This window comes from Canis lupus, chromosome 33 (genome assembly GCF_048164855.1).
Source record: "Canis lupus baileyi chromosome 33, mCanLup2.hap1, whole genome shotgun sequence".
NCBI lineage: Eukaryota > Metazoa > Chordata > Mammalia > Carnivora > Canidae > Canis > Canis lupus.
Window position 1 is genome coordinate 32099348 of NC_132870.1, and position 27804 is coordinate 32127151.

Sequence of the window (27804 nt, forward strand, 5' to 3'; positions counted from 1 at the left end):
GCTTGTGAAAAGATCAAACAATATGAGGCTTGTAAAGCGCAGTGCCTGGCACATAAGAGGCACTCATTGATAATACTACCACTATTACTATTACTCTGAAAACTACAAACATGTGAGAGAGTCAAGTACTCAAGAACAACTCTGTATTACTCTCTACTCTTAAAAAATACCAATAGTTTAGGAATTGAGCTGAGCATGTAAATTTTTTTAAAAAAATTTTATAGAGAGTATGTGGATGAGTGGTGGGGGGAAGGGCAGAGGGAGAGACGATCCAAGCCAGCTCCATACCTCACATGGATCTGAGGGGTGGGCTTCATCTCACAATCCCGAAATCATGACCTGATCCAAAACCAAGAGCCTCAACCAACTGAGCCACCCAGGCGCCCCAAGCGTGTAAATTTTAGCTAGCAGCTACCATATTTTGTAATCTAGTATGGAATATATTTATAAATATTTGGACAAATTCACATCTTACTCATGGAGGAATAAAATATTTGATGTTACATGTAAGTTTTGTGGGCTTTTTTGTGGGTTTTTTGTTTTGTTTTGTTTTGTTTTGCTTGCCTAACATACTGTTATTGTAAAATACTTCTATTGTTCATTCAACAAATACTTATTCTGAGCCTACAATAGGCCAAGGACAGTGCAATAGACTGAGTAATCATGTTAAAATTTATGACGTGGTTCTTGCCCTTAATGGCAATGCCCTTCTTATCAAGGCTAGTGACAGGAAATAGATATATAAAGAAATAATTTTTATAATAAAATATTGTGGTAGGCAGAATAATGCCTCCCCAGAAGTGTCCATATTTTAATCTTTAGAATTTGTGAGATTTTGAAGATGTGATTAAATTTAAGGATTTTGAGATGGGGAAACTATCCTGGATTATCCCCCTAGGCTAGATCTAATCACATGGGTGATTTAAAAGCAGGTAACTTTTCCCTGCTGTGGTCAGAAAGAAAAGTTAACTACAGAAGAATGGTCAGAAGAGCTGCAACATTGCTGGCTTTGAAGATGGAGGAGGGGGGCCAGGAGCCAAAGCATGTGGACAGCCATTAGGAGCTAGTAAAGATAGGCAAATAGATTGTCTTCTAGGGCCTCTAGAAAGAAATGCTATCCTGCTCACATGACTTCTAATCTACAGAACTATAAAATGATAATATTTTGTTGTTTTAAGCCACTAAATTTATAGTATTTCTTACAGCAGCAATAGAAAACTAATACAAATACAATAAATTGGAGAAATAGAAGAAGAGAAGAATCATTTTCCAAAGTTGTGTCAGAAGAGCTAGGAAGACTTTTCCAGGAAGACTCACAAAAGTTATTGTTCCAGCGTGGATCACGTGCTTTTTCCAAAGTCAGCTTCTGGAAAGAAGTTTATTACTCTTAAGACTTGTCATCTCTAGAGCTGTAGGTGGGGTCTGCCTCACCTGAGGAATGTGGGCTGGAAGAGGTTCTAATAAGAAAGAGGAAAGCAGAGGACGCTTGGGTGGCTCAGTGGTTGAGCATCTGCTCAGGGGATGATGTTGGGGTCCCCAGAGTCCCACATCGGGCTCCCTGCATGGAGCCTGCTTCTCCCTCTGCCTGTGTCTTTGCCCCTCTCTCTCTGTGCCTCTCATGAATAAATAAATAAAATCTTTAAGAAAAAGGAAGAAAGAGGGAATACATGCTTCATTTTCAAAACTGCTAACTCCATTAAAACCTATACATTGTTTAGAAATTACTATAATAAAAATGCTTTGAAAATAAAGAACATCTTTTGTTTGGCAAGAAGTAAGCAAGGTAGAAAATTTATCAAGGTATTTTTTTTTTTTTTAATTTATCAAGGTATTAACTTCAGTGCTTACAGACACATGATAAATTTTCTCCGTTTTTTCAACAAATATTTATTGAGCTTCTTCTATGTGCTGCTATTCCCAAGGCAGCCCCTGCTGTATACTGATATTAGAGGATTAATGGTCAGCAAAAATAGATACTGTCCATATCCTCAGGTAGAGGGATAGATACAGTAATCAAATAATCACACGCACATTTACACCGATTTAGAACATTGACAGGGCATTATATGGTGCTCTGAGATTGAGTTGAGACTTAAACTGAGACTAAATGAGAAGCAGGCATTAACTGAGCAAGGGAGGGAGGAGAGCGTGCTCGGCAGAGAAAATAGCATGTGTAAATCTGTGGCAGGCAAAAGCATGGCCTGTTCAAGAAGTGTGGCTGAAACAGAAAAAGACAGAGGGAGGCTGACGATGGGGTGAGGCCAGAGATCCAGAGAGAAGGCAGACTAAGCAGGGCCTCATAGATAATGTTAAAAATTTTGGCCTTTATCCTAAAAGCAGGGTGTAGGTGGAGTAATTGGATTAGCAATTTAAGATCACTTCAGCTGCAATGTATTAAATAGGGGAGCCAAGAAATAAACGCCAGACCGTTAGCAAACTACTGGAATAGTCAAGGTAAGATATGTTAAAAGATTGTTTGGGGATTGCAGCAGCAGATGGAATAGCAATATACACAATAAGAAAATATTTAGAAGGTAAAATAAAGAAGATATGTTGATGAGCTAGATGTGGAGGGGAGGGGAAGTGGGAGGAGTCACGAATGCCTCAGGTTTCTGATCTTTGATTCTGGTGGTGTCATTTCTTTTTTAATACAATTTTCCTAATTTCAATATGTTGTATTGCAGTAATCCTTAATTTAATTTAATTTATTTATTTGAGAGAGAGAGAGACATAACAGAAATAGTGAGAAGAACACAAGCAGGGAGGAGAAGGAGAAGCAGTCTCCCCACTGAGCAGGGAGCCCAATGAGGGGCTCCAGAACCCTGGGATCATGACCCCAGCCAAAGGCAGACACTAACTGAGATGCCTCAGGCACCCCTGTATTGCAGTAATTCTATTTAAGTATCCCAACTTACCAACTTTGCGAACTTAAAAAAAAGCCCTCAGTAAATGCACTAATTGATCAAACTAATCAATTATAACCATGCAGGTCTTTATCTCAACTAGTGTTCCTACAGTGAAGTACTGATGGCAGCTCTTACCAGACCTCAAGAGCCAATTGTTAAATTTTCAAGAACCTTGCAAGTTACTTGTAAGTAGCTTGAAAATGACCACAGTGAGAGGACCAGCTGCGGAAACTGGAAAAAATTACGGAACCAGCAAACAACTTAAATCAGAGATCCATCCACTGCAACTCCCACCCCCTACTTTCCCGCCTCAACAAATCCTACTGTTAAACATTTACCAGCACGCCAATGCTTGTACCTTTTAGAAGTTATGATACTTGGGGTGGATATGCTGCATATAGAAAATACAGTCATGAGACTAATCTCACTGATTTAAAAATGCTGCCTGTTTTTTTTCCATGTTCTTAAATGTCTTGTCTTTAGGATTGTTTGAAACCCATCTAATTCATTGCTAGGTATTTTGGATATTTCCACAGAATTTCATTTGTGAAGATATGCCACTCTTAGGCATTATTCTAATGATTTTTACTTTTTCCTCTCCTTTAGATTGCCCAGATTAAGAAGTGCTGTGGTAAAGCGGCAAAATTTTAGTAATTATTGAATCTAGTTATAGGTGTATAGACGATTATCGTACTATTTTTCTTTAATTTTGTGTGCACTTGAAGTTTTTCCTATTACAAAATGAAGGAGGCTGTAGCAGCCACATCTTGCCCAGACTAGTCCCTTCCTGGGTCTTCCATTTACAGTCTCAATCCCAGCAGGTATTCTAGGATCTGAGATGATGTGATCCATTGCTGCCTCCCCACCTGGCCTCTAGGAGTTAACCAATTCCTTGTTTTCATTAAGTCTTGCAACACCTACTTCCCTGAAAAACCGACAAGCAATCTGTAGAAAAACTTAAAGCAAATCTTCAGAAAGAACCATATCAGATTAGGGTACTTTCTTTGTACTACAACCACAAAAATACTGAAAAAAAAATCCTAAGTAGCAATAGAAAACCCCAAGTACATTGAGTACATAGATTAAAAGAGATTGGAAGAAGTAAAAAAGAAAACAAACTTTAACAAAAAGTGAAAAAGGAGGCCAGAAATGGTATCAACAATGCAAGACACTGGAGGCATAGAAAGAAATGAGGCACTAGAAGAAATACAAACTAAATCCAATAGTCTTCAGGTTCTGTCTAAAGAGAGAAGGGTTCGCTCTCAGCCAAAAACAAATTTTTTTTCTTTTATAATGTAAAATATTATCATGGAACACATAAAATTATGAGAAGCTGAAAAACATAAAATTCACCCAATCATAGCACATCAGTGAAGAATAAAATAATTTAGAAATGAAACACAAAAACTAAGGAAAGGGGTTAACAAATACATTATAATTCAAGACAAAATTATCAGTATCAAAAGGAATCATGTAAATCCATTTTATGGATTAGAAACTGAAGCTCACAAAAGTGAGTTGGTCAGGGTCATTCAGTTTAAGTGACGAAGCCTGGATTTGAACTCCCTGGATTTCACTTCTCTCTACACTTCTCTTTGTTTTTCTCACTCTTTTTGATAGAAATGCAAGTCTAAAACGTATTTTAAAATTATATTTAAATATAATTCAATAATAATTCTGGCTTAAACTTAAAATATAGACTTAAAAATGATGTCTTATTTTTCTACTACTTCATCAACGATCCCCTGTTCTACAGTAATTTGCTGTACTATGGGGAATGATCACCTTAAAGTCCTCTTGAAATCATTTTATCTGCTATTACAAACAAAAATTAGATTTTTTCACTCTTTCTTTCCTTCAATAAATACTTTAAATTGTATGTATGTAGACTAGATAATAGGCATTTTTAAAGGAAAAAATATTTTTATATATTGATGACTGAAATGATCAAGCTTTGGTTTCTACTAAAGGAATCTCAGTTTGATTCATATATTTGACGAATGCCTCAAAACTTGCTCAAATTCATTGGCTCTTTTGGCAGGTGACTTTTATCTTCTAAGTTTACTTTCTTCTGGCATAGATAGCATACTTAATGATACTTAGGACTTTCTTTTTATTATGTCAAACCCTATACCTATACCTAAAGATTTTTTGTTATATGAATAATTCTCCATCTTGTACCTACAGTGAGCTAATAGGTCTTCAGTAAACAATTACTGATTTGATTCATGACTCTAAATACAATTAAGTTTAATAAATTATGATGACAACTATGTCACCTACATGACTAGTTTTTCTTTTGTGGCTGTATTAGGGTCTAGTGAGGAGAAATTATACCAATATTTTCAACAAAGATAATTTATTTTAAAGAGTTGTTAATTAGGCATTGAAGAATGGAAAAGGCAGAAAGAGAACAGTAAGGCAGTGATTTTTCAAATGATAGTCACCAGACCAGCAACATAAACATCCACTGGAAACTTGTTAGAAATACGAATTCTGACTCCAAGCCCTAGCTTGGTTTATGAATCAGAAACCCTGATGATAGGTCCAACAATCTGTGCTGTGACAAGCCCTCTAGGGGATTATAAAGTATGCTAAAATTTAAAAATCATGTAGGTAACAACAGCTGGAAGCAGCCACCACTCCTAGGCCAGGGCAGCAAAGAAAAGAGCTGGAATTACTAAAACTGAGAAGATTGGGGAAAGGCCCTGTGGAGTTGAAACTCAGATTTTCAAGAATCCATCGTTTCTCACCCAGTAGTAGTGTCTCTGTGCTCAGAGGGGGGACCCCATAGAACTAAGAACAAGATATCTGAGGAATAGGTGCCCACAAATTGGATCTAGTGTCTCAAGATGGCACATTGAGATTGATTCTGCAAGTGTTGGGAAATCCCCAACTTGAAACCAGTGGCTGCTGGTGGAAGAAATTTCTACTACCAGAGTGAAGAAGAACTGTTGCTAGAACAAAACTGACAGCACCGACAAACCCACCAGAAGTATACAAGAGCAAATCCCTTCTTTTTTCTCCAGCTGTGCAATGTCTCATTGATCCCTCTATTGGCAGAGATGAACAGGAGCCAGAAATATTTGTAGAATTTTAAGGATTGGTTTCAAGCTGAGAGACAATAGCTCAGTAACTGGCATGAAGGCCTTACTTGTAATAAGATTGAGAGGTAATAGAAATAGTAAACTTTTTTGGAAATAGTAAACATTTTTTGGTGTGTATATTGGGTACATATGGATTTTTTTTTTTTTGGACATTTTCTTAGGAGCAGATCCTAGATTGACTTTGGACTTATTGTACAAAATTATTCCTATTTGAAAACTATGTTTCTCTTGATGAGATTAATAAGCTGCACTTAGGACATTTCTAGAATTTGGACAAGAAACTATGCAAGGGCCTACAATGAGGTCTCCCTAGCTAGGGCTAAGACTGAACAATCACAGCAGTGATGGCTTAAGGATTGCTCAATACTTAGCAACAAGACTCTCTCAAGTCAGCTGAGGCTACATTCCTTAAAATCTCGGTGTCAAGGGAATGGACTAAAAAGCTTACTTACACAAGACAGAGCACTCTGGGTCCCTGGCTTGGAGGTTGGTAGGAAGGTTATTTTGAAATCATGGTAAAGGATAAGGGCAGTATGAACACAATTCCTCTTTTGTAATCTCAGGAAACTAGAAAATGAATGGAAATAAATCAGCTCCTTTCCAAATCTCCAAATCAGTGTTCTGGTAGTTGAGGGTCCAGTGTTGATTCTACAGAAATCAATAAATCAGTGCTTTCCATATTCCTGAAAGGTGGGCACAGACATGGTTGTTCTATAGGTCAATCAAAAGGAACATTCCCAAATATTTACTGAATGATTATCAGCCCAGAGAACTATGAGATAGTCATTATTCTTACAGACCTTCACCTATTTCTCATTTTATGTTTATGTTTGTTTTGTGGTTTTTTGTTTTTGTTTTTGTTTTAAAGGATATTGAAGAATCACAAAACCACACTGGCGAGCCTGTTGGAGATGACTACAAAAAGATGGGAACACTTTTTGGTGAATTGAACAAAAGCCTCATCGACATGGGCTTCACAAGGATGTATTTTGGAGAAAGAATTGTGGAACCAGTAATAGTCATTTTCTTTTGGATTATGCTGTGGTTCCTTGGCCTACAAGCTCTTGGATTAGTTGCTGTTCTTTGCCTTGTCATTATTTATGTGCAACAGTAAAATATGGCCGAATAAGCTGTTGTTTGACATCTGGTAGCCATATATGTGATTAGTGAAGTTATATATTTCACTACATGGAAGCCGAGAAGTTTGCCTTGTTTCAAATTGTGTGCTGTTTTGTAATTTGTAAGTGGATGTTGTTTAAAGTTAAACTCAACTCTTGATTATAACAGGGTTGAAAATATATTTTGTAGCTTATTCAAGTCTTTACTACTGTGATCTGTGCCCACTTTTAAACACCCTTCCCTTATTCCCATGCCAAATCTTAACACCACCAAAAAGTGAGCAGGAAAATAGCGGGATATGGAATTCAAACTGGGCAATATAGGTCTTGAAAGAATTCCAAAAAACATTTTAGAAGAAAAAGGATGAAACAAGGAACTAAAAAATAAGTTTTAATGGGAGAATTGCCCCCAACCACACCCACCAAATAACCCCTTATTATTTGAGAAATAATTTGGATGTCTATTGTTCCTGCTCAGCCAAACCAATATAAATGGTAATTATGATACACTACCTTAATATTGTGATGAAAATCAGTAAACCTAGCACATTTTCTGAAGATTGAAAAGGATATATTTATTATCACGGATGAAAAGTATATGTAACTTTTTTATGATGCAATATTTGGGCCTCAAATCACTTCAGTACATCATTTGAAGTTTTAGACAATTTTGGTGCTAATTACCTTTTGTGAATTTTTTAAGTCTCATAAGCCATGTCTATTGCTGGCTGCACCCCATGGTAATGCTATATTTTCTTGTATCTAACAAGTTATGTATTTTTTTTCTAGAGAAACATTTTCCATGTATTTTTTTCCAGAAATTTACATTTTATAGTTCTTTTATAACAATTATCTTAAGATTTAAAAAAAAAATCTCTTTCCTATCTTGGCATGGATATTTCCCCCCAAAAAATTGATTTGTATTATGGCTGAAATATTTTACTATGCCTTTAAGGAAAAAAAATCAGCTCATTTTCTTTCGTATCTGTGTTGGAAAATACAGTACTACGGTATAAAACCAAATGCTTAATGAAATTTAACAGCCAATGTAATAGTATTCCTTTAAGGCTAAAGCCAAATCATTAATTTACCAGTCATGTTATTAATTTGTCTTAATTCAGCACTTTGGGGTTTTATATTTCTTTGAATACACTTTAAAAATAGAAAATGGCTTAGTGATATTTTGGATTTTGTTAAAGAGCCTAAAATCTGTACACTTGTGTCTCAGAGTCCTTCTATATAGACAAAGGAGGAGTATTAAAGATAATTATCTAGAAATTCAAGTTATAAGAGGGAAATGGGACAATTCAGTATTTTTATCTTTGGTAGCGCAGTTACTAAAGTATATGAAGTGTTTAATATTCTGCTTTGAAAAGTTTTTACCCAATCCTGTTTTAAAAATTTATAAGTTCTCAGTGTCTTCCATGCTGAAGCAGAAAACTGATGAAAAATGTTCAACTTAAATTTCTAAAATCAGATAACCCCTGAACAAAAATACCAATTGAAGGGCACTAAAAAGTATTGTGGATTTGTAGAAATACAGACCTTTTAAAGTTTGACAAAAGAGAAAGACTTTGTACTATATCATTGTGTTTTTATTGGGTTTGAAATATTTTTATAGAAACCTTTATGAATTTGGCATAAAGGCAAGCTATTTGAAAAGGTGTCTTCATTCGTGCACAGTAGAATTGAGAGGTTTTTAATAGAAGTAATGAAATTTTATATATCTGCATTAAATATTAAAAAGTGCACTCTTTTCTAATGCTACCAAGAATTTTAATTTTTCCTTTGGAATATAAAAAAGATACAGTATGCATAATAATAGCTCTAATTCCACCAGTGCTAATATTGAAAAAAAATGTTTAAGTTTGAATAGTAATGATTTAAAGTATACTGTCAATACTATGTATCTGCACACTGCTGTTAATAGGGTATATATTAAATCACATAAAGAAATGAGATATTTTGCTGCTATTCTTTCTAAAATTTTTATTAGAGCAGTATACCATCAAATTGTTTGCTTTGGTAGGGAAAAAAACAAACTTTGCTTGTTTTATAGAAATAATATATTTTCTTTTATGAAATATATTAGAATGTAGATTATACTTGTGCCCTGAAATGAAAAGAAACTGGTTATTTCTTTGGTTCATGGTATAAGAAATTAGATGGAAAATGGTTCTCAGTCATTTCAATCTCAGATCCAAGCCAGTTTTAGAAACTGTTATTCCTTATGAATAAGGACATAGAAGTTACAATGCTAAGATTATTAGATTATTAATGTATGCATCATTCATATCACAGTTCTCAATTAAAATGGAAAAGGTTAAAATCTACAAATAAACTGGCTAGAGATGAATAAGTCAATTTTCCTTAAAGTAGAAACTCAGTGTTTTATAGAATTCAGTCCTCTCATATCTTAAGCTGTGATATGCAAGGTATTTTCCCATTCCTGGCCACCAGTCAAATCATACTTGGTCCAGTAGTGTACTGGAGCCAGCTTGCACTTACTTGCAAATAACAATTACACATACTTTCCCCCTAGTCCTCCTTCAGTGGCATCAGTTGGTAGCTTGAAATGGTCTATGAGGGGAGAATTTATGCTACCAAAATTGGCAAACACAATAAATCAGGGCCCTTTTCTCCTAGCAAGCCAGTTGTTAAACATATGTCTGCATGCCACCTATTAGCCACTCTAGAGGTCACATCCCTATTTTGACTTCTACAGATATAAAAGGAAGCATATTGAGGCAAATTCCCATCAATCCATCCAAAACTGTATTTGGATCTTTTCCATGTGGTAATTATGAATTATGGTTGTCTTCTGACCAACACAAACACATCTCTATAATCACATGTTTTGATCAGAGAAAATCTCTCTGGGCTGTCACTGAGCTGCACATCCATTAAAGGCTATCCAGATGATCAGGAAATAAACAGTTACAGAACTGATGGAAGGCAAATTACAGCATAAAGGTTTGTTGTAAAGTAGAAAGCTTAAATTAGTCAAAGCTAGGTATTGAGCAATCAAGGGCTGTTTATATGGTTTGTAGAGTATATTAACAGTTATTTTATAAATGTTTACTGATTTCAGGTTATTTTAAATGTTTTTATTGGCAATTCATGGCTTCAGAAGGTCAGAAAAGAGAAAACAATAAGACTTTCATACCTGTTAATATTTCCAGTAATAGACTTGGCCAAGGAGAATATAAGGAAAACATAGCCTATTCTCTCATCACCCTGCACATTGCCTTGGACAATGTCACCACCCCAATGGCTTCAGCTACCATTGCAATCTGTATCTCCAGTTGAGAATATAAAATCCACACATTCAATGCTTGCCCAATATTTGTACCTGCCTATCCCTTAGTACCTCAGATCTGGTATACATAAAATAAAAAGGAACTCAGCATCCTTCTCCCGAACCATCTTTTTCTTCCTATTTTTCCAATCTCAGCAAATAACAATTGTCTCCTACACTGCCCACTTATAACCAGTTGACAAGTCCTGTCTATTTTACTTCCTAAAAAACGTCTTTAATCTTTATGCCTCTCCCAGATTCCCAGTATCACTAACTTAGTTCATATCACCATCATCTCCCTAGATTGCTATCACAGGATCTTAATTGGTCTCCCCTGCCTTCATTTTTCACTCTATAATCAGAATACTCTTTCTAAATCATGATTCTGATTTCCTTGGCCTAAATCTTGCCAATGGCTTCCTGTTTCCATTATGATAAAGACCCTACTCCTTAATATATTTTACAAGGCCCCTCTGGTTCTTGCATGCTTCATCTCTCTGTACTACTACTGTCCCTTTCCAACACAGCTTTACTGAAATTTTTTTTTCAGTTCCTTGTGAGAGATGTGCTTACTCACTTCCAGAACTCTGTACCTGCTTTAGCTTCTCTCTTTAACCCCACCCCCAAACTGACTAACATATCCACAACTTTAAGACCTTTAGACATAATGTCCCCCAGGAAAATTTCTCTGATTGTTAACTCCAGTTTGATATTTCGTGTGTTTTCAGAGAACCCAGCACTTCCCCTATCAGCACTTATCATGCTATATTGTAATAGCTTGTCAGTTTCTTCCTTTTTTAAAAAAGATTTATTCATTTATTTGAGAGAGAGGGCACCTGCACACACATGCACAGGAGTGAGGAGGGGCAAAGGGAGAGGGAGAAAAGAATCCCAAGCAGGCTTAGCACTGAGCATGAGCCCAAGGCAGGGCTCTATCCTTCCAACCCAAGATCACTACCCTAGCGGAAACCAAGGGTCCACCACCCAACCTACCAAAGCCAACCAGGCACCCCTGGCAGCTTCTTCCTTTAGACAATAGGCTCCACAAGGGCAGGGAACATTTCTATCTGGTTCATAAATTGCATTGTCTAACACAATGCCTGGCACATAATACATGCTCAAAATATTTGGCAAATTAATAAATCAACTTCATTTATTCACGTACTTCCTGTGGTGCATTAACAAAAATTTAGCATTGGTTGTATTTTAGAATTCTTTCACTCCAAAAGTATGCTTATAGTGCATAAAGAAAGTGAATTGATGTATATATTATCATTTATAAGGTTTATTCACTTTTGATGGAAGAATATTGCTATTATTTGCATATGCAGTATTACTACTATACACTTGCATATTTTTAGGAGACTATGTATTTTCAGTGTTGTACTTAGTGGAATCACTATTTCTTCAAAAGGAATATTTTAGAATGCATATGGTCACTGATGCTACCTAAATTTCATATTTTTCCAGTATTTTTCAATATGGACTTTTATCTACTAAATTTTAATTTTTTAAAAAAAACTCAGAAGTTGTGATCAGGAACTCTCAAGTATCTAAGCTTGGGTATTTCAGGCTGCAGAATAAATCCGCTCTAAAATGTTTTAGTCGCCCAGATCATATATGTTAAATAACATGTATATAAAGTACTTTGTTACTTTTCCAATAAATAATACTCTTTCACAACCCTGCATCCTGAGTCTCTCTTCTGACCCCCGATATCATGTTCTGTGTATCAGCTAATTACAGCCACATCCAGTTCGGAAATTGCTAAAGCAACAACGTACCTGAGCGTGAATCATCCCTAATGCTGCAGCAGAAAGCTAAGGCCTGATGTGTGTATGGCTTCCCAGGTGGTAGGAAAACCTAGCTCGAGATCAACCTCTGCATTCAAACTGTATTTCTCCTTTGTTGCCTTGACTCTTGTGTAAGTTAGAATTAGTGAATGAGCTCTGCAGGGACCTGCTAAGATCCAGAACTTAGTCATACACATGCTTATTAAACTTGAGTTATCTTTTCAGCAGCTTAAGTTTGATCATTTAGCCTTCTGCAACTTAATTAGTTGGAAATTTCCTTGATAGCTTTCCAATGTATCACAGAATACAATGAACTTTATCATAAGACCATGGTCCTTTTTTGTTATTGATTTACTCCTTTACTGCTTTATTACAAGAAACTACTTGATGGTAGGTTTTTTAATGTGAATTGTTTTTTACAGAAGAATGAAAATTCTATTTACAATATCCTTATTTATACCCTGTTTTAAGACAAACTCTTAGTTATTTTTTGAGAGTAGGGGATGGGATATGTAAAAACTTCTATCAATATTTGAGTATATATGCCATCTACTGAATGCCCTTCTCTGGTCTGCTACAATTGCTTCTGTTGTATAGTTTCTTGGTTTTACATATGTAATACCAAAAATACCTACGATTTCATTATTTAGTGTATTTTCAGCTTTATCAGGCACATAAGTATATATGTAAATGCAATATACAAATAAAGGCTAAGAAGAAACAGTTACAAAAGGAAAATACAGGGCTTAGCTGTTGGTTTGGAAGGATTAACTTACATTGATCTTGCATAAAACTATAATAATGATTTTTCATATAAGGTGGAGCATTTACTTAAACATTAGATCAGTGGCTTTCAAAGATTTTTATTTTGGTTTGCCCTAAGTGAAATCTTACATGAATAGCCAATATTTATAAATGATAAAAGCAGAGCTGCTATAATTGATTTTGCTGTAGGTCCAGTTCCCTGGGAAACAGACTCAGAAGAAATTAACATGCAGGAAGTTTATTAGGGAGTGCTCTGGGATCAGCAACTGTGAAGGAAATAAAAGAAACAGGGTTAAACAAAGGGAGGTATGCAATACAGTCACAGCAAGGCCTCAGTGACGCTATGGGGTGCCCTCAAACAGAGACAGCCCTTAATCACTGACCTATGTTGGGACAGGAGAGCTCTTCAGCCAAAAGCAGTTCCCAAAGAGAGCTGACAGCTGGGGCTTGTCATCTGGCAGCCCTCCTAGCAGTTAACAGAGTAAATCCTTTGGCTCTAAAGAGAGGATCTGAGCTGCCCAATACAGCATCCACTATCCATTCTTGTTCTCACCTTGCCCTCCATGATACCTGAGTCACTTTCAAAAAACCCCACTCTTCAGAGTACAATATGAAGATGACTAATTTAAATCATAAACACATCAATCAAGATGGATTTTTTAAAAAAATACGGGTTGAGGCTTTAGTCTGTTGTGTTGCCTGCTTCTACTGTAAGATTCAGGTCTTCAATTACAATGAAGTTTTAGTTGACTAAGCATTATGCCCAGGATTCAGCAAAGGCTTGAAGCTACTAGGAACAGGTGAACAAATAATTGACAGAAAAGCCCATTACTTAAAATTAGGAGTAGGAAATCCATTAGATATTGTATATATAAACTGTTAAGATGATCTATAAGCTAATAAGTCCCTCAGATAGGGCCTCACAAGACAACAGGACAAATCCTAATTAGGGTGTGTCTTGGAAGCTGGGTATGTTCAAGCCTAGATATAGGTAAGTTGACTTTGTGCTTTCTGGCCTCTTTACCAAGTTCCAAAGCAATTTTAATTCTCAAATTTTTGGAGCATGTTTAAAATAAGATTTTCAACAGCAGAGCAGAACTCACTTGTAAAGAAGCTGTATCTTCCCCAACCCCCAACACACTATTGTGACTGATTTATGACTTGGAGATTTGGCCCTAATCATGACTTTCCTATTTAATTTTAGCACAAAAGTTCTCAGCAACCGGAATTGGTAATTGAGTCGGCACTTAAAAAGAGCTTTCTCCAGTCTTGGCACAGAATATTTGGGGGGCCCCTAAGTATAATTTTAGCTGCTATTTTTATTCCTGGAATCTTAGGTGGTGGCAAGATCAAGCAAGACAGTGGCTGCAAGCCAGTTACATACTGAAACTATAGCAGTGTTTAGGCATGATTTACCCCTTTGGTTATATGAAAATATTCAAACAATATGCAAACCAACTTCCAGATAAAACGATCTGAATTTAAGACTTGGTTCTGCTATTGACGAATGGTATGGTTTGTATAAGTCATACCTTCATTTCTTTAAAATCCAAGATCCTCATCATAAAATGGGGTAACATAATTAAAAAAATAATTGCCTATCTTTCTGTTGTGCTTTACACATAGCAAGCTTTCAATAAATACTGGTCGTTATTATTAAGTATAAAGTCATATTTAAGAGAGGACATTCTTCACTATCCATGGAAGAAAGCTCATACATTGAGAGCCATAAAAGTCCTGATCTATTTTATTGTTGACAAAATATTGATAAATGCAAGGAAATTCTATGCTGTAATCCCAAATCCTCATGATTGAAATCTTTCTGAATTCTCTTATTAGTGTCAACTATTAGTGATTCATGAATCAAAATGATCATAAAAAGCAGGAATGAAGAACCTAAAGAGTTGATGAACAAATGAAATAAATGTGCTCTGTGCAACCACACCTTCTTTAATGAGATACTATGTTTTCTTTAAACATCTACGTACTACCATCCCATGCATTTTCTGTTGCTCCTTTGCCTTAGTAAAAACTTATGTGCAGAATTACACTCACCAGTGCATGGGTAATTCTGCTGTGGGCTTGAAAAATTCACAAAATAAAATCAATTCCAAGAATATTTTTCTGTCTTACTCCAATTGCATTAGGCCAAGAGTATTATGCTATGTTTATAGAATCACAAACATTAGCTTGCTTTGATTTCAAACTGAAATTTCAGACTAATCTGTTGATCTGTTATGTCATGTTTTCAATACAAACTAGATATGTGTTACCAAGATAATTATAATTGTATGTTACTCTCACTTAAAAAAATCCTGTACCTGGGATCCCTGGGTGGCGCAGCGGTTTAGCGCCTGCCTTTGGCCCAGGGCGTGATCCTGGAGACCCGGGATCGAATCCCACGTCGGGCTCCCAGTGCATAGAGCCTGCTTCTCCCTCTGCCTGTGTCTCTGCCTCTCTCTCTCTCTCTCTCTCTGTGACTATCATAAATAAATAAAAATTAAAAAAAAATCCTGTACCTACCTATACACATGGATACATTTTGTGTATAGCTACATAGTATAAGCCAGTAAACACTATTAATATGAAGTGTTTACAAGAATATTAATAGTTCATAGTCTTGTCTTTTTAGTCTGTGAAAACATGTTAAAGGCTTAGCATGATCTTAGCTAATCTTTGTTTTAGCAAATCTTCAATTACTGGGTTCCTCTTTCTTATTTCCTTTTCTTTCAAACAATTCTCCCTACCTGGAAAGTGGCAGTTTCTCAAATCAGATGTTTACAGACATGAATGTTTTATAAAAAGCTATGGCATATCTTTAGTGCCATCTCCTAATGCATTTCAAAACAGGTTCTCCCACATTTTCCTTAACTGTCAATTTATGCTTTCAGATATTTTTATAAGATGCTCAGATAGAGCTGATGTTGGCCAAATACAGTTCTCCTCAGGCGTTTCTCCCTTTTTCAACTTGTAAGAAACATTTCATAAGAGCTCCATGCCTGGCTACCTGCTCATCAAAATCACTTCCCTCTGTAATGGAAATCTACTGTGCTTTTCCTTCTCTCACCATATCATTGACACCAAGTTAATGGCATGGGCTTTTTTCCCACTAACATGGTTTGGAGAGGCCCTAAACTAACAAAGAAGACATTATTTTTGCAATGCAGAAAGATTCAGACACAAAAAGACGTGAACTTTAATACTGGTCTTAAATTACAAGCACCTTACTGATACCATTTACTAGTGCTAGGTGCTCCTGCTTCATCTCTGCCAAGTCAAGTATAATAAACTGCTATTAAAACTACCTTTACCAGGTGAGTCACTTCTCTTCATCAGTTACTGTCAGAAATGTTCATACCAGGAAAAATAATAATGCTGTATCCTCAAAGTATATCTATATTTGATATTTCATATCTCCATTGGCACCTACTCAAAGAACAAGATTGTTGCACCACCTGCCTGGCTCTTCTATACCCCTAATGTCTACTGCACTTCTAGTTCAATGCAGCACTTTCTTCCCAGCAGAACTATGCTTTTCAAAGCAATCTAATCTTCAGAGGAGGTCCAGAGGATGAACAATGATTTTTTGAGTCGATTTGGCACATACAATCAGAACAAGACTGAAATAAAACTTGCTGTGAGACGCCATCTGTTGCCAACTTTTTCTTTTAAATACAGAACAAGGGACATCAGTATGAACTCTCATGTTCAGTTTAATATAGATACAGATTTAAAAATATGGAAATAAGTATAGATATGTGTGCATATTATACATTATATTATAGATAGATAGATGATAGATAGATAGATAGATAGATAGATAGATAGATAGATAGATAGAGCATTTGTACTGAAGGAGTTCACGACATGCCACCCCAAAATATGCCACTTTGGTACCTTGATTATTTTGAGCTAAAGGCACTTGAAAGACAGCAAATGCAGGGAAAGGCATTTTCTGAACTCCCTTTTTTCTACCTAAAGACAGATTCTCCAAAGGGAACTCAATTGTCATAACCTGCCTGGCTGTTTCACCAACCAAGGAACGTTAACTCTTATCATAAGAGAGGAGATTAGAATTCGACACCACACCCAGATAAACTTTGTCATAAACGACCATATCACCTATCTATTCTTCCAAGAGCCCATTATCTCCCCTAAAGATCATGTACTGTCCCCAAATCCCTACATCTCCACTCCCTTTTCTCTATTAAGATAGTGTATAAATTCTCAACTCTCACTGATTTGGGGGGTATTCACTTTTTTTTCCTGTGATACCTCTGTGCATGCAATAACAATTAATAAATGTACACCTTTTCTCCTGTCAATCTGTCTATTGTCAGTTTATTTCATAGACCCAGCTAATAAACCTGGGGGTGGGAGGTGGGTAGATAGTCTTTCTGCCTATAATATACACTCCATGTATATCCAAGTTGAGATCACTTAAAAATAACAACGTCCCAGTAGTAACCAGCACACCAGCACCCAGATTTTCATGTCTAATACTATTGTTCCATAAAAGGAACCCAGGATCACTGGAGAAATGGCCAATTCTAGGACCGGGCAGGGAATATACAAGATGAACCTGGGATAACTTGTAGTGCCAGTTTGTAAGGAAGTGCTAAAATCACACAGACACAGAATATAAGAGGCAATTGAAAGGGTTCCCATGACCAAAGCTGGAACAATTTGAGCAAGAAAACACATAAAGTAGTTTTGGATTATAACCCAAAGTATGAAATACATATCCACAAGTTCATCCTGATTAAACAATAATTACATAAATAAATCAATGGGAAAGAATAAACAAATCTCCTGTAGAAGAATAATTCCAAATAATTTATGGAGATAATGCCCCTTCAGAAAAGTGGAGCATTACTTCCCACCCCTTAAATGTGAGCTTTTACTTTCCAAAGAGTACAGTATGGAAAGAGTAGAGGGAGCAACTTTATATTGAAGAAGCCTGGCACATACTACTTCAGCCATGTCATCAAGCTTAATGCTATCAGTGATAAGTCATGTTGACAGCATATGCCCTTGATAGGATATGATGAGAATGTCACTTTACATTTGTGGTCTTCCTCTCAAGGAACCATAACTCTAGGTTGATCATGAGAAAAACATCTGACAAACTCAAAATATCTGACTGGTACTCCTCAAAACTGTCAAGGTCATCAAAAGCAAGTCAAGTCTGAAACACTGTCCTAGACAAGTGGAGACTAATGACACATGATGATCAAATGTAATGTGGTATCCTGGAAAGGACTCTAGAACAGAAAAAAGACACTAGGGAAAACTAAGGAATTTGAATAAAATATGGACTTTAATTAATAACAGTGTATCAATATTGGTTCAATAGTTACACCAAATGTAATGTACTGTGTAAATGTGTAAATATTATGTTAACAATTGGAGAAACTGCATGCTAGATATACAAGATCCCTATGTGTAATCTTTACAACTTTTCCATAAATCTAAAACTATTCTAAAATTAAAAGTTTATTTTTTTAAAAGTAATTAAATAAATTCTACCTGATCTCTTAGTCATGTCAGTAACTACCTATTATCCCCTTTACAATAAATATAATTTATGTTATAAATCATGAGTTTCTAATGACTTCTGCTGTTTTACTTCCTTTTTATATATTATTTTATAGCAGCAATATAAAATTCACATCAACTCACTCTCCTTTGTAAAACATCGATCTGTAATTTTCCATGTGAGCATCCGATCAACATTTAATAATTTTCCCGGGGGGGTGGCAAGAAATAATAGGAATCTACTTGTTGCAATACAAAAGCGATTAGTTCACACTCAAGAGGGTCTTTGTGTTCGACATAACCCCATACTTGTAGAGGTTCCTAGTAAGTATGGGGTGTGCCTCTAGAACACCCTGGAAGTGATCAGGCTGTGTCAGTAAGAGTCTATTGGCTTAGAGGACCTGAAGAGCCTCACCACTGTTGAAAATTATCTGCTTTGGTAAACACTGTACAGGAACACCCTCTCCTTCCCTCACCAACTCTCAAGGAACAGCCTTAATCTCAGAGACAGTCTACCAATAAGAGAGTTCAGAGGCCCCAAAACATTTTAAAAAGTCTTTTAGGTCAGTTTGCCAGGGTTGATATCAATGTGGCCCTGTGGCTTTAGAGGACCCTGGAGAGGAAGCATGCAGGGAGAAGTCCTGCAACCTGGCAACCCCATTTGTACTCCTGCCTAGCCATGGAACATCCTCAATATGTCTTCATATCAATGAGAGGCCCCCTCCCAGGAGGAAATAACAGGTACTGGTTACTCTCTGGAGTGTAAGGCTTTAACAAGATTTGATAGCTGCTTCTGACAGCAGCACCTGTTTTTTTCTTAGTAAGAGACCTCTGGCTTACGAGAATTTGAAAACATTTCTGCCTAAATATCTCCAGGATACTCTATATCATACTTTGAAGGTCAGTCACTCTGAATATCCAATGGTTATTATGAAGACTATTTGTACATTGAACAGATGACATAATAGAGAAAAGAATTGCACTTACTATGTATTTCTTAACTCCTGCCCTCTAGGAATCAGGTTGGGTCTTGGCTTTCCTATTTGTAAATTGTCAATTTGATCTAACTCTCAAAGAGGCAAAATATTATCAGACAAGGTTTTAAAAAAATCTTGAGTTGGGTTAAATATTAAATTTAAATTAATTTGGTTATATTTATATATTAAATATATTTTTTATTATAAATGTGTACTACATTTAATTTTCTATAAACATATTCCAGGAGTATAGTAAGGTGCTAATAGTGGTGACCTTCAAGTGGTGGACATATTTTTATTTAATATTTTTGTTTAATTTATCTTCTATATTACCTGTACACTAATAATACAAGGTTATTGTTTTTAATATATGCTATTTTGTGCGTTCAAGTGCACTAAATTTCTCTACTTTCTACCTGTTCCCTGCCTGGAGAAAAGTGGTTTTTAAAAGGATAATCTATTTAATGAAATAGAAAAGCTACAAAAATACATACTAAGAATGTTAATATACTGAGTTTCTATTAATAAATAAAATGCGTTTCAAAGTTTTCCATGAGGTGTTGGACTTCGAGATGGAAATTTCCAAACTATTTTCACTCGCTACTATAAAAATTGCATGAGTGGTCAGGCCTAAACACAGATGGGAAAACCTGGTGATGCCTGGATGACAAAAAGGATAATAAGGACCAGATGCTGAGCTGTTTTCTTTACACTGCACCTTGTCTATGAGGGCCCAAAGTGCCCCAAAGGTGATGGCATAATTGGTTGTTGAGAAAATGAACTTAATGTCATGGAAAGGTCAGTTGTAACACTGAAAACTATTTGAACCGAGAACTTATTGTCAAATTACTTTGAACCTAATTTTTATACAGTTTTTTCTTCAACTGTTTTCATGCCTGGGATCAGTTTAAATTCTGGAACCCCTGAGAACAATGTTTGATAAAGTTCTCTACCTCTGCTGCTTATTAAATCCTACCATAATAGAATGCCAGGCAGGAAAGGAATAATTCCAAACCAAGGCTGAAAGAAGTTCCTTCTGAAGCCCTCTTGGGTCATCTGCGGAAGCAGTCTGTTTTTACCCTCAAGTCGACAATAATGCCTATTTTAATCTAACTGATCAAATAAATAACAAGCCCCAAATTCTTATTTCTTAAATCTTATATCCTCTGTGATACTCAAAGCGCGTTGCATACCTGTTCGACCCGGCTTTCCCACACTCTGGATAGCCTTGGGAGTTAGGCATAGCAGCTGAAACCAAAAAATTTGGTCCAGCTCACAAGTGATTTGCTTATCTATGGACAATTAATTGTCTATCTACCAAGCCCTACCTCCGCTTTCTTTATTTCCTTTCATGTCAATTTATATAGAGCTTATTACTTAAAACACTGCAAAAGTAAAAATCAAGTTTAAATACAGATTTTTAAAAGGTTTATTACTTCTTTCAATATTCTCTCAAAACAATGGTCAAAGTAAAAAGTTCTTACCTGTATGTTATCCAGACATTTGATAGAGAAGAGAACTCTTTGGAAGCGGTTTGTGACTTTACTTGGCATATGCATTCTGCACTGAGATTTTGGTTTTGTTTTGTTTTGTTTTGTTTTGTTTTGTTTTTCTGCTAAGATTTTGGAGGTGTGCTTTTTCTTTTGAATCACTCAATCCACAAATACTAAACACCTACAATCTGCAAAGCAACACAGACATTGCATGCTCTAAGAAATACAAGTTACAAGGCCTAGTACTTACTATTACAGTTTATAATCTAGCTGAAGAAATCAGAAATAAATGTAAAAGTTTTAATAGCAACAGCAAGAGGTAGAAATAGGTTATAAATCCGATTCTGTGGCTGAATATGATAAAGTTAGACTATACTTAGATGGAGGAGGACATCAGCAAAATGGTGGCATAGGAATTTCTAGTGCTTTTACAGAGCATATTGTAGAAGTAAACTTTCTTAGGAATACCATTTATAAAAATTCAGAACTTAAAGTGAATTTGAAACATACACAAAGTGATAATCCCACAAAATAATAGACAAAGAATAGGACCAATAGAAGTGGAATAAGTAAAAAGTAAAAGAAACTATATTGGGCCAGAAAAGAAACCATTGTCTTAAATCATCCGTGATTTATAACTTTCACCAATACCTGAAAGAGGGGGAATTTAAAACACTTGTGTGTGTATGTATTATGTATATGTGTGTAATATCTCTGGAAGATTACACCAGACATTGATAAAAGAGGTTGTTTCTGGGTAGAGAAACTGGGACACAGGGAAGAAAGAGAGACTTAACATTTCACTGTGCACCCTTTTTATTTTGTTTCATGAGTATGCATTAACTAGTTTTAAAAAACAAAGCAAACAATTTTTAAATGAATGCATGTAACATCTAAAAGGATTCATACCAATGTTAATATTGGATTTTTTCTTTTGTATTTTATACTTTTCAAATTTTCTACAGTAAATGTGTTTCTAATTTATAATCACAAAAATACGTATTTTTAAATTTCTCTGAAAACAAAAAATAATGAATAACCAATAAATCAAAATAAATAAAATTAGTAATATCAATATTCCCACTATATATTATTAGTTGTTGAATATAATTTCACTTAAGTCAACAATATAGAAAACTAAATACAGTTCTCATTAAACAGTATTCATTTTCAACTAATCTCTTTTGTTTTCTTCATTAATGCCACATCTAAAGGACCCTTATTATCAGGCATTATTACAGATTCTTGAATTAAATGGTCCCTGCCCCTGGATATTGAGGTGTCTGGGAAGTACAAAATTGGATAAGTAGCACCCCTAAGATGCTTTAACATGGTTAATTTCTATATATTATCTACTCAAGGCTGGTCCTAGAGAAGGAGATGCAGCTAACAAAGAGTAGTTTACAAATTAATATTTCATAAATAAAATGTCTTTAAAACATTTGTACCTATACCTACTGATGTCTTGGATTAGTAGGTGACATGAGAAATTTCTAAACTTTTCATTATGACATTTCTCCAAAGAAAATATACAAATGGACAGGCAATAAGTCCCTAAAATGATACTCAACGTCATTAATCATTAGGAAATAAAAATGAAAATCACAAGATACTAGTTCTTCCATGAGAATGACTATAATTAGTAACAGACACTAACACTGGTTGGCAAGGATGCAGAGAAATTGGAACCCTCATGCATTGTCGATGGGAATATAAAATCATGCAGCTGTTTTGGAAAACAGTTTAGTAGTTCCTCAAAAAGTTAAACCTAGAATTCCCATATAACCCAGTAGTTCTACTTCTACATATATACCCAAGAGAAATGAAACACATATCCACAAGAAAAACTTGTACATGTTTATAGCAGGATTATTATAAACAAAAAGCAAAAATAGCACATTTGGCCATCAGCTGATGAATGGCTAAATAAAATGTATATCCATAAAATGGAATATTATTTACCATAAGAAGGAGTGAAATACTAATAAATGCTACGACATAAGTGAACCTCGAAAACATTACATTTAAATGAAAGAAGCCGGGGTTCCTGGGTGGCTCAGTTAGTTAAGCCTCTGACTTCGATTCAGGTCATGATCTCAGGGTCCTGGGATCGAGCCCCGCATTCAGGTTCCCTGCTCAGCGGTGAGTCTGCTTCTGCCTCTTCCTCTCCCTTTGTGATCTGTCTTGTTCTCACTCTCTCTCTAATAAATAAATACAATCTTAAAAAAAAAAATGAAAGAAGCCAAACACTGAAGACCACATGTTATTGCATGATAACATTTATATGAAATGTCCAGAGATAGAAAGTGGATTAGTGTTTGCCAGGAGCTGAGGGGAGGAGGAATTGGGAGTGACCACTAATAGATACAGAGTTTCTTTTAGAGGTGATGAAAATGTTCTGGAATTATAACAACCTAGTGGTGATGGCACTAAAAACTGAATTGTATATTTTCATGCAGTGAGTTTTGTGGTATGTGAGTTATATCTCAATGAATTTTTTAATTTCATTATGAGCTTGCCTAAATTTATTGACCCAATGGCATAAGAATCATGAGGGCTGATTCTTTAGGAGACCATGATGATATTATTACTTCTTAAATAGCATGTTTAACCCAATGCAATACAGACCATATTTAAAATCTCTTCAGGGGTAAACTAATTCTTAAAGTTTACTTTGGAACTTATTACTAAAAGAAAAGTAATATGACACACAAATATCAGCAAATTTGGTTTTTTTTACAAACTTTTACTGTAACAGTATAGTGGTTCTGGCTGTTTGTAGAATTCTTATCACCAAGCTTGAACTACCACACAGAGTAAACTGGCAACAATATGGCCTCAAATATCAAATTGGACGTATTACAGCAAGTGTGTGACAGCATATAGAAATATGACCCAAGTCTTGACTTCTAATATCCATCAATATATTTCCTTCTATATTATACACAAAGATTGTGCAATCTGTGTTTTTATTAACATAAACTAAACATTATCATGACAGATTTAAAATTATAATCCTTTTTCAATATTGAAAGTACACTGTAGTTTATTCAATTTCTATGTATTTTGACTATTTCAACAAAAACATCTAAATTTTCTTGGTTTGTCTCCTGAGTTATTTGTTAATATAACATTGTAAAAGGAAAATAAAATTGCTGAATAACAGTTCTCAACCCCTCATGTCCCTCTCCTCCCCCATACACATCAAGTACTCAAATTTTACTTAGAAGTGTTAAAGTGCTAATTAAAACATTTTTATTTAGCACTTTATTAGGACTATTTTACAAGCCAATAAAGAAGACGTTATTTTATAAGGCTGAATTAACTATTTACTGCTGCATAACAAATTACCCCCAAATTATAGTGCCTTAAAACAGAAGCATTTATTATCTCACAGTTTTTCCGAGTTTGGAATTTCATAGCAGCTTAGCTGGATGACTTAGGTTCAGAAATTTCCATAAGATTGTCAGAGCTACATTCATCCAAAGGCTTAACTGAGACTACAAGATCCACTTCTATAATAGCTCACCTACATGGCTTTTGGCAGGAGGCCTCAATTCATCACTGAACATACATAGAGCTTTTTAATGTATCCTCAAAACCTGTCAACTGGCTTCCCCCAGAAATCAGTGACCCAAAAGAGAGAGCAAGAAAGAAGCCATGATACTTTTGTGATCTTGTCCTGAAAGTCACATATCACCATTTCCACCATATTTTATTAATATAAAGTGATTCCAGCCCACACTTAAAGGGGTGAATTAGGCCCTACCTTCATAAGAGAGGAATAGCAAATAATTTGTGAACATAATTTTAAACCTCCACAAGCCCTTTAAAATCAATTAATTAGCATAATTATAGTTAAAGCATTGAAAATAAACCTTGTATATATATATTAATTTGGCTCCAAATTTTACTTGACTAAGTGAACTTTGGAAGTTCTATAATAGGACTCTAATTCTTTTGTTTGGAAAAATTTCCTCTATTTCATATATCACTATTTTCTGAAAGAAAAAGTCAAGGATTAACAATAAAAGCAATGTGACAGAGACTATTAATTCTCATCAAACATGCCAGGGCTTCTGTAAATTTCATAGCCTTCCTTACAGTTTGTTTGAGGTCATATAATAGGTTCTGAACAATAAAATGTAAGTGGAAGTGATGAATGTCACATTCATGCTGAGACAGATAAGGCTGGGTTGCTTTATTGGAGCCTTCTTTCCTCCCTTGGCAACCATGAATAGCACATGTTCTAGCTGTGGATCTACAAGAAGGAAGATGTCCCAACAGCTATTGGACTGTGTTGTAAATGAAAAGTAATCATATACTGTGTTAAACTACTAAAACGTTAGGATTGATTTTTTTTTATCCAGCAGAGCATAGGTGACTCTGACTCATAAGGTGACTAATTCATACTGCTAATGCTTTAGTTAAATATTTAAAGGTATAATTCTCTTATGTCCTAAACAAATGTTTTTATCCTTACTGCAAATTAAGGTGTTCCCTTTCAAGAATAAATGAAAGCAACCGATACCAGAATATTCAAATCCAGTCAATGGAGCTTCATACTGAATCTCAGTTAACTATAGTCTAATTGTAGACATAAAGAAAAATAACCTCAAGAACAAAGAAACTTTGAGAAAGAAATAAGGATGGCAACTCAATCTAAGAAAAACACAGAGATTAAGAGAAACAATGAAAGTTCATGATTTTATGTTGAATTTACTCCAGTATTTCTTAAAGCTGAATCTAAGACTTAAAAATAATTCATGGATGAGTGAAGACAAAAAACAAATAAGCATATTCGTAATCTTTGGAGAGTACAGTCTGAGATAAATTATTGTTTTGCATGTCACATAACCTAGGGCTATTTACATATCAAATAATATAAAATTAAATTCTTAAATCCAATCACTATTGTTTAGAAATCTTGTCACAGGTGTCTTTTGGTGTACCAGAAAATAGATTAAGGGAGGTGAAGAGGATGATGTTGCTCAAAACAACAAATGAGAATTGGGAATTTTAAAAAAACTAGCAACAAAGGAAAAGCAGGAAATATCAGTAAATCAGTGAAATAAAGAGAGAGCCAGATTATTTTAAATTAAGAAAAATAGGTATTGATAATGAATTCAACTTTATTTGAAAAGAAAAAAGAAAAAGAAAAAAGGACCAGTGATTTGTTATTTTATTTTTTGCCTGCAGGTGGCAGCTTCTGCTAGATATATAATGGGAATGTGTCCGAATAATTTCTACACTATCATGATGTCAAGCTCTCACTTTAAAAAGGTGTGGGGGTAGGAGTAGAGCAAAATTGTATTTCAGTTATTTCTCATATAATACCAAAGTATATAATTTTTCAAAATACCGTTAATTCTCAAAAAATATAAAACAAATACTTTCCTGGGGCATATTAGAAACAAAATAACAAATGTATGTACATGTCTTCCAATGTAGCAATTCTCAGTTACTTCTTAAACCTTTGAGGATTGTGTCTTGTTTTGTTGTTTTGTAAGTTTTGAATTGTTAGAACCCATTGGTGTACTGTGACTCAGATCATGAAATGCCAGGATTGGGTGGATGGAACAAGCGCTATACTCATTACATTAAAAAATGAGGGGCACCTGGGTGGCGCAGTCGGGTTAAACATCTGCCTTTGTCTCAGCTCATGATCCTAGGGTCCTGAGATTGAGCCCCACATCTGGCTCCCTCCTACGCAGGAAGACGGCTTCTCCCTCTCTGCCTGCTGATCCCCTTGCTTACGCTCACGTGCTCTCTCTCACGCGCGCTGTCAAATAAATTTTAAAAATCTTTTTAAAAAATGATAAATATATGCAAAGACCACTGTTTATTTTGTCAAGGATACGTATATTTCTTAATAGGTATCAGGACAGTGTATTGGAAGAGCATGTATTGCATGTACTAATTCTAGAGTCTGTGGAGGAGAGGGAATGGAATTAGGGACAGAAAATGAAAGGAAAAAAATTAAATACATTTAGCTTTACCTAAGTAGTTTATGGTTTTGTTGCTTTGGTAAATAGTATGTTTTTAATTTCAATTTCCAATCACTTGTTTTTAGTATAATAGAAATATATTTCATTTTTATATATTGATCTTATATCCTAAAATTTTGCTAAATTCACTTATTGGCATTACTATATTTTTTGTAAATTCACTGAGATTTTCTATGTAAGATTATGTCATTAGTGAATAAAGACAAAGAATGCCTATTACCAATCTGCATTGCCATTATTTCTTTTCCTTGCCTTATTTCACTGTCTAGAACTTCCATGTTAATAGAAATGGTGAGAGCTGATATCCTTGCCTAACTCCTGGTTTTAGCAAGAAAATATTCACTCTTTCATCATTCAGTATGATAGTAGTTGTAGGTATTTAATAGACTCCATTTATCAGACTGAGAAAGTTTCCTTGCATTCCTCATTTGCTAAAAAATTTTATCACGCATGGATATTAAATGCTGCCAAATACTCTTCCTGCAGGTAGTGAGATCATATGTATTTTTCTTTTTAGTCTGTTAATATGTGGAATTATGCTGATTAATTATTGAACTGGAACCAACCTTACATTCCTAGGGTAATCCAGTTAGGTTATAATGTGTTATCTTTTCTTTATATTATTAAATTTGATTAGCTAATATTTCGCTGAAGACATTTACATCTATACTTATATTTCTTCTTGACATGTTTGGTTGAAATCACTAGTGGAGCCATAAATCCATAAATATAATTGGAATATTATATTATTATAATATTTTATAATTTTCCTTGTGGGGAGTTTTTAACTACTGGAATTCT

The 27804-nt window shown here is 35.1% G+C and overlaps 1 protein-coding gene and 1 long non-coding RNA gene across 3 annotated transcripts in view; one reads left to right on the forward strand and one right to left on the reverse strand.

Annotated features, from left to right (window-relative positions):
• Nucleotides 1-12112, forward strand: part of FAM241A (family with sequence similarity 241 member A) — a 44409-nt gene extending 32297 nt beyond the window's left edge. The window contains exon 2 of the mRNA XM_072810338.1: nucleotides 6882-12112. Coding sequence (XP_072666439.1) covers nucleotides 6882-7127 — 246 coding nt within the window. The 3' untranslated portion in view covers nucleotides 7128-12112. The remainder of the gene's footprint in view (nucleotides 1-6881) is intronic.
• A 589-nt stretch (nucleotides 12113-12701) lies between these two features.
• Nucleotides 12702-27804, reverse strand: part of LOC140623998 (uncharacterized) — a 47325-nt gene continuing 32222 nt past the window's right edge. The window contains exons 4-5 of one of the 2 annotated variants that reach the window (XR_012023561.1): nucleotides 20987-21183; nucleotides 12702-13253 (exon numbers count right to left, since the gene is read on the reverse strand). This is a non-coding gene — a long non-coding RNA (uncharacterized lncRNA). The remainder of the gene's footprint in view (nucleotides 13254-20986; nucleotides 21184-27804) is intronic. The other variant, XR_012023562.1, reaches the window with a different exon arrangement.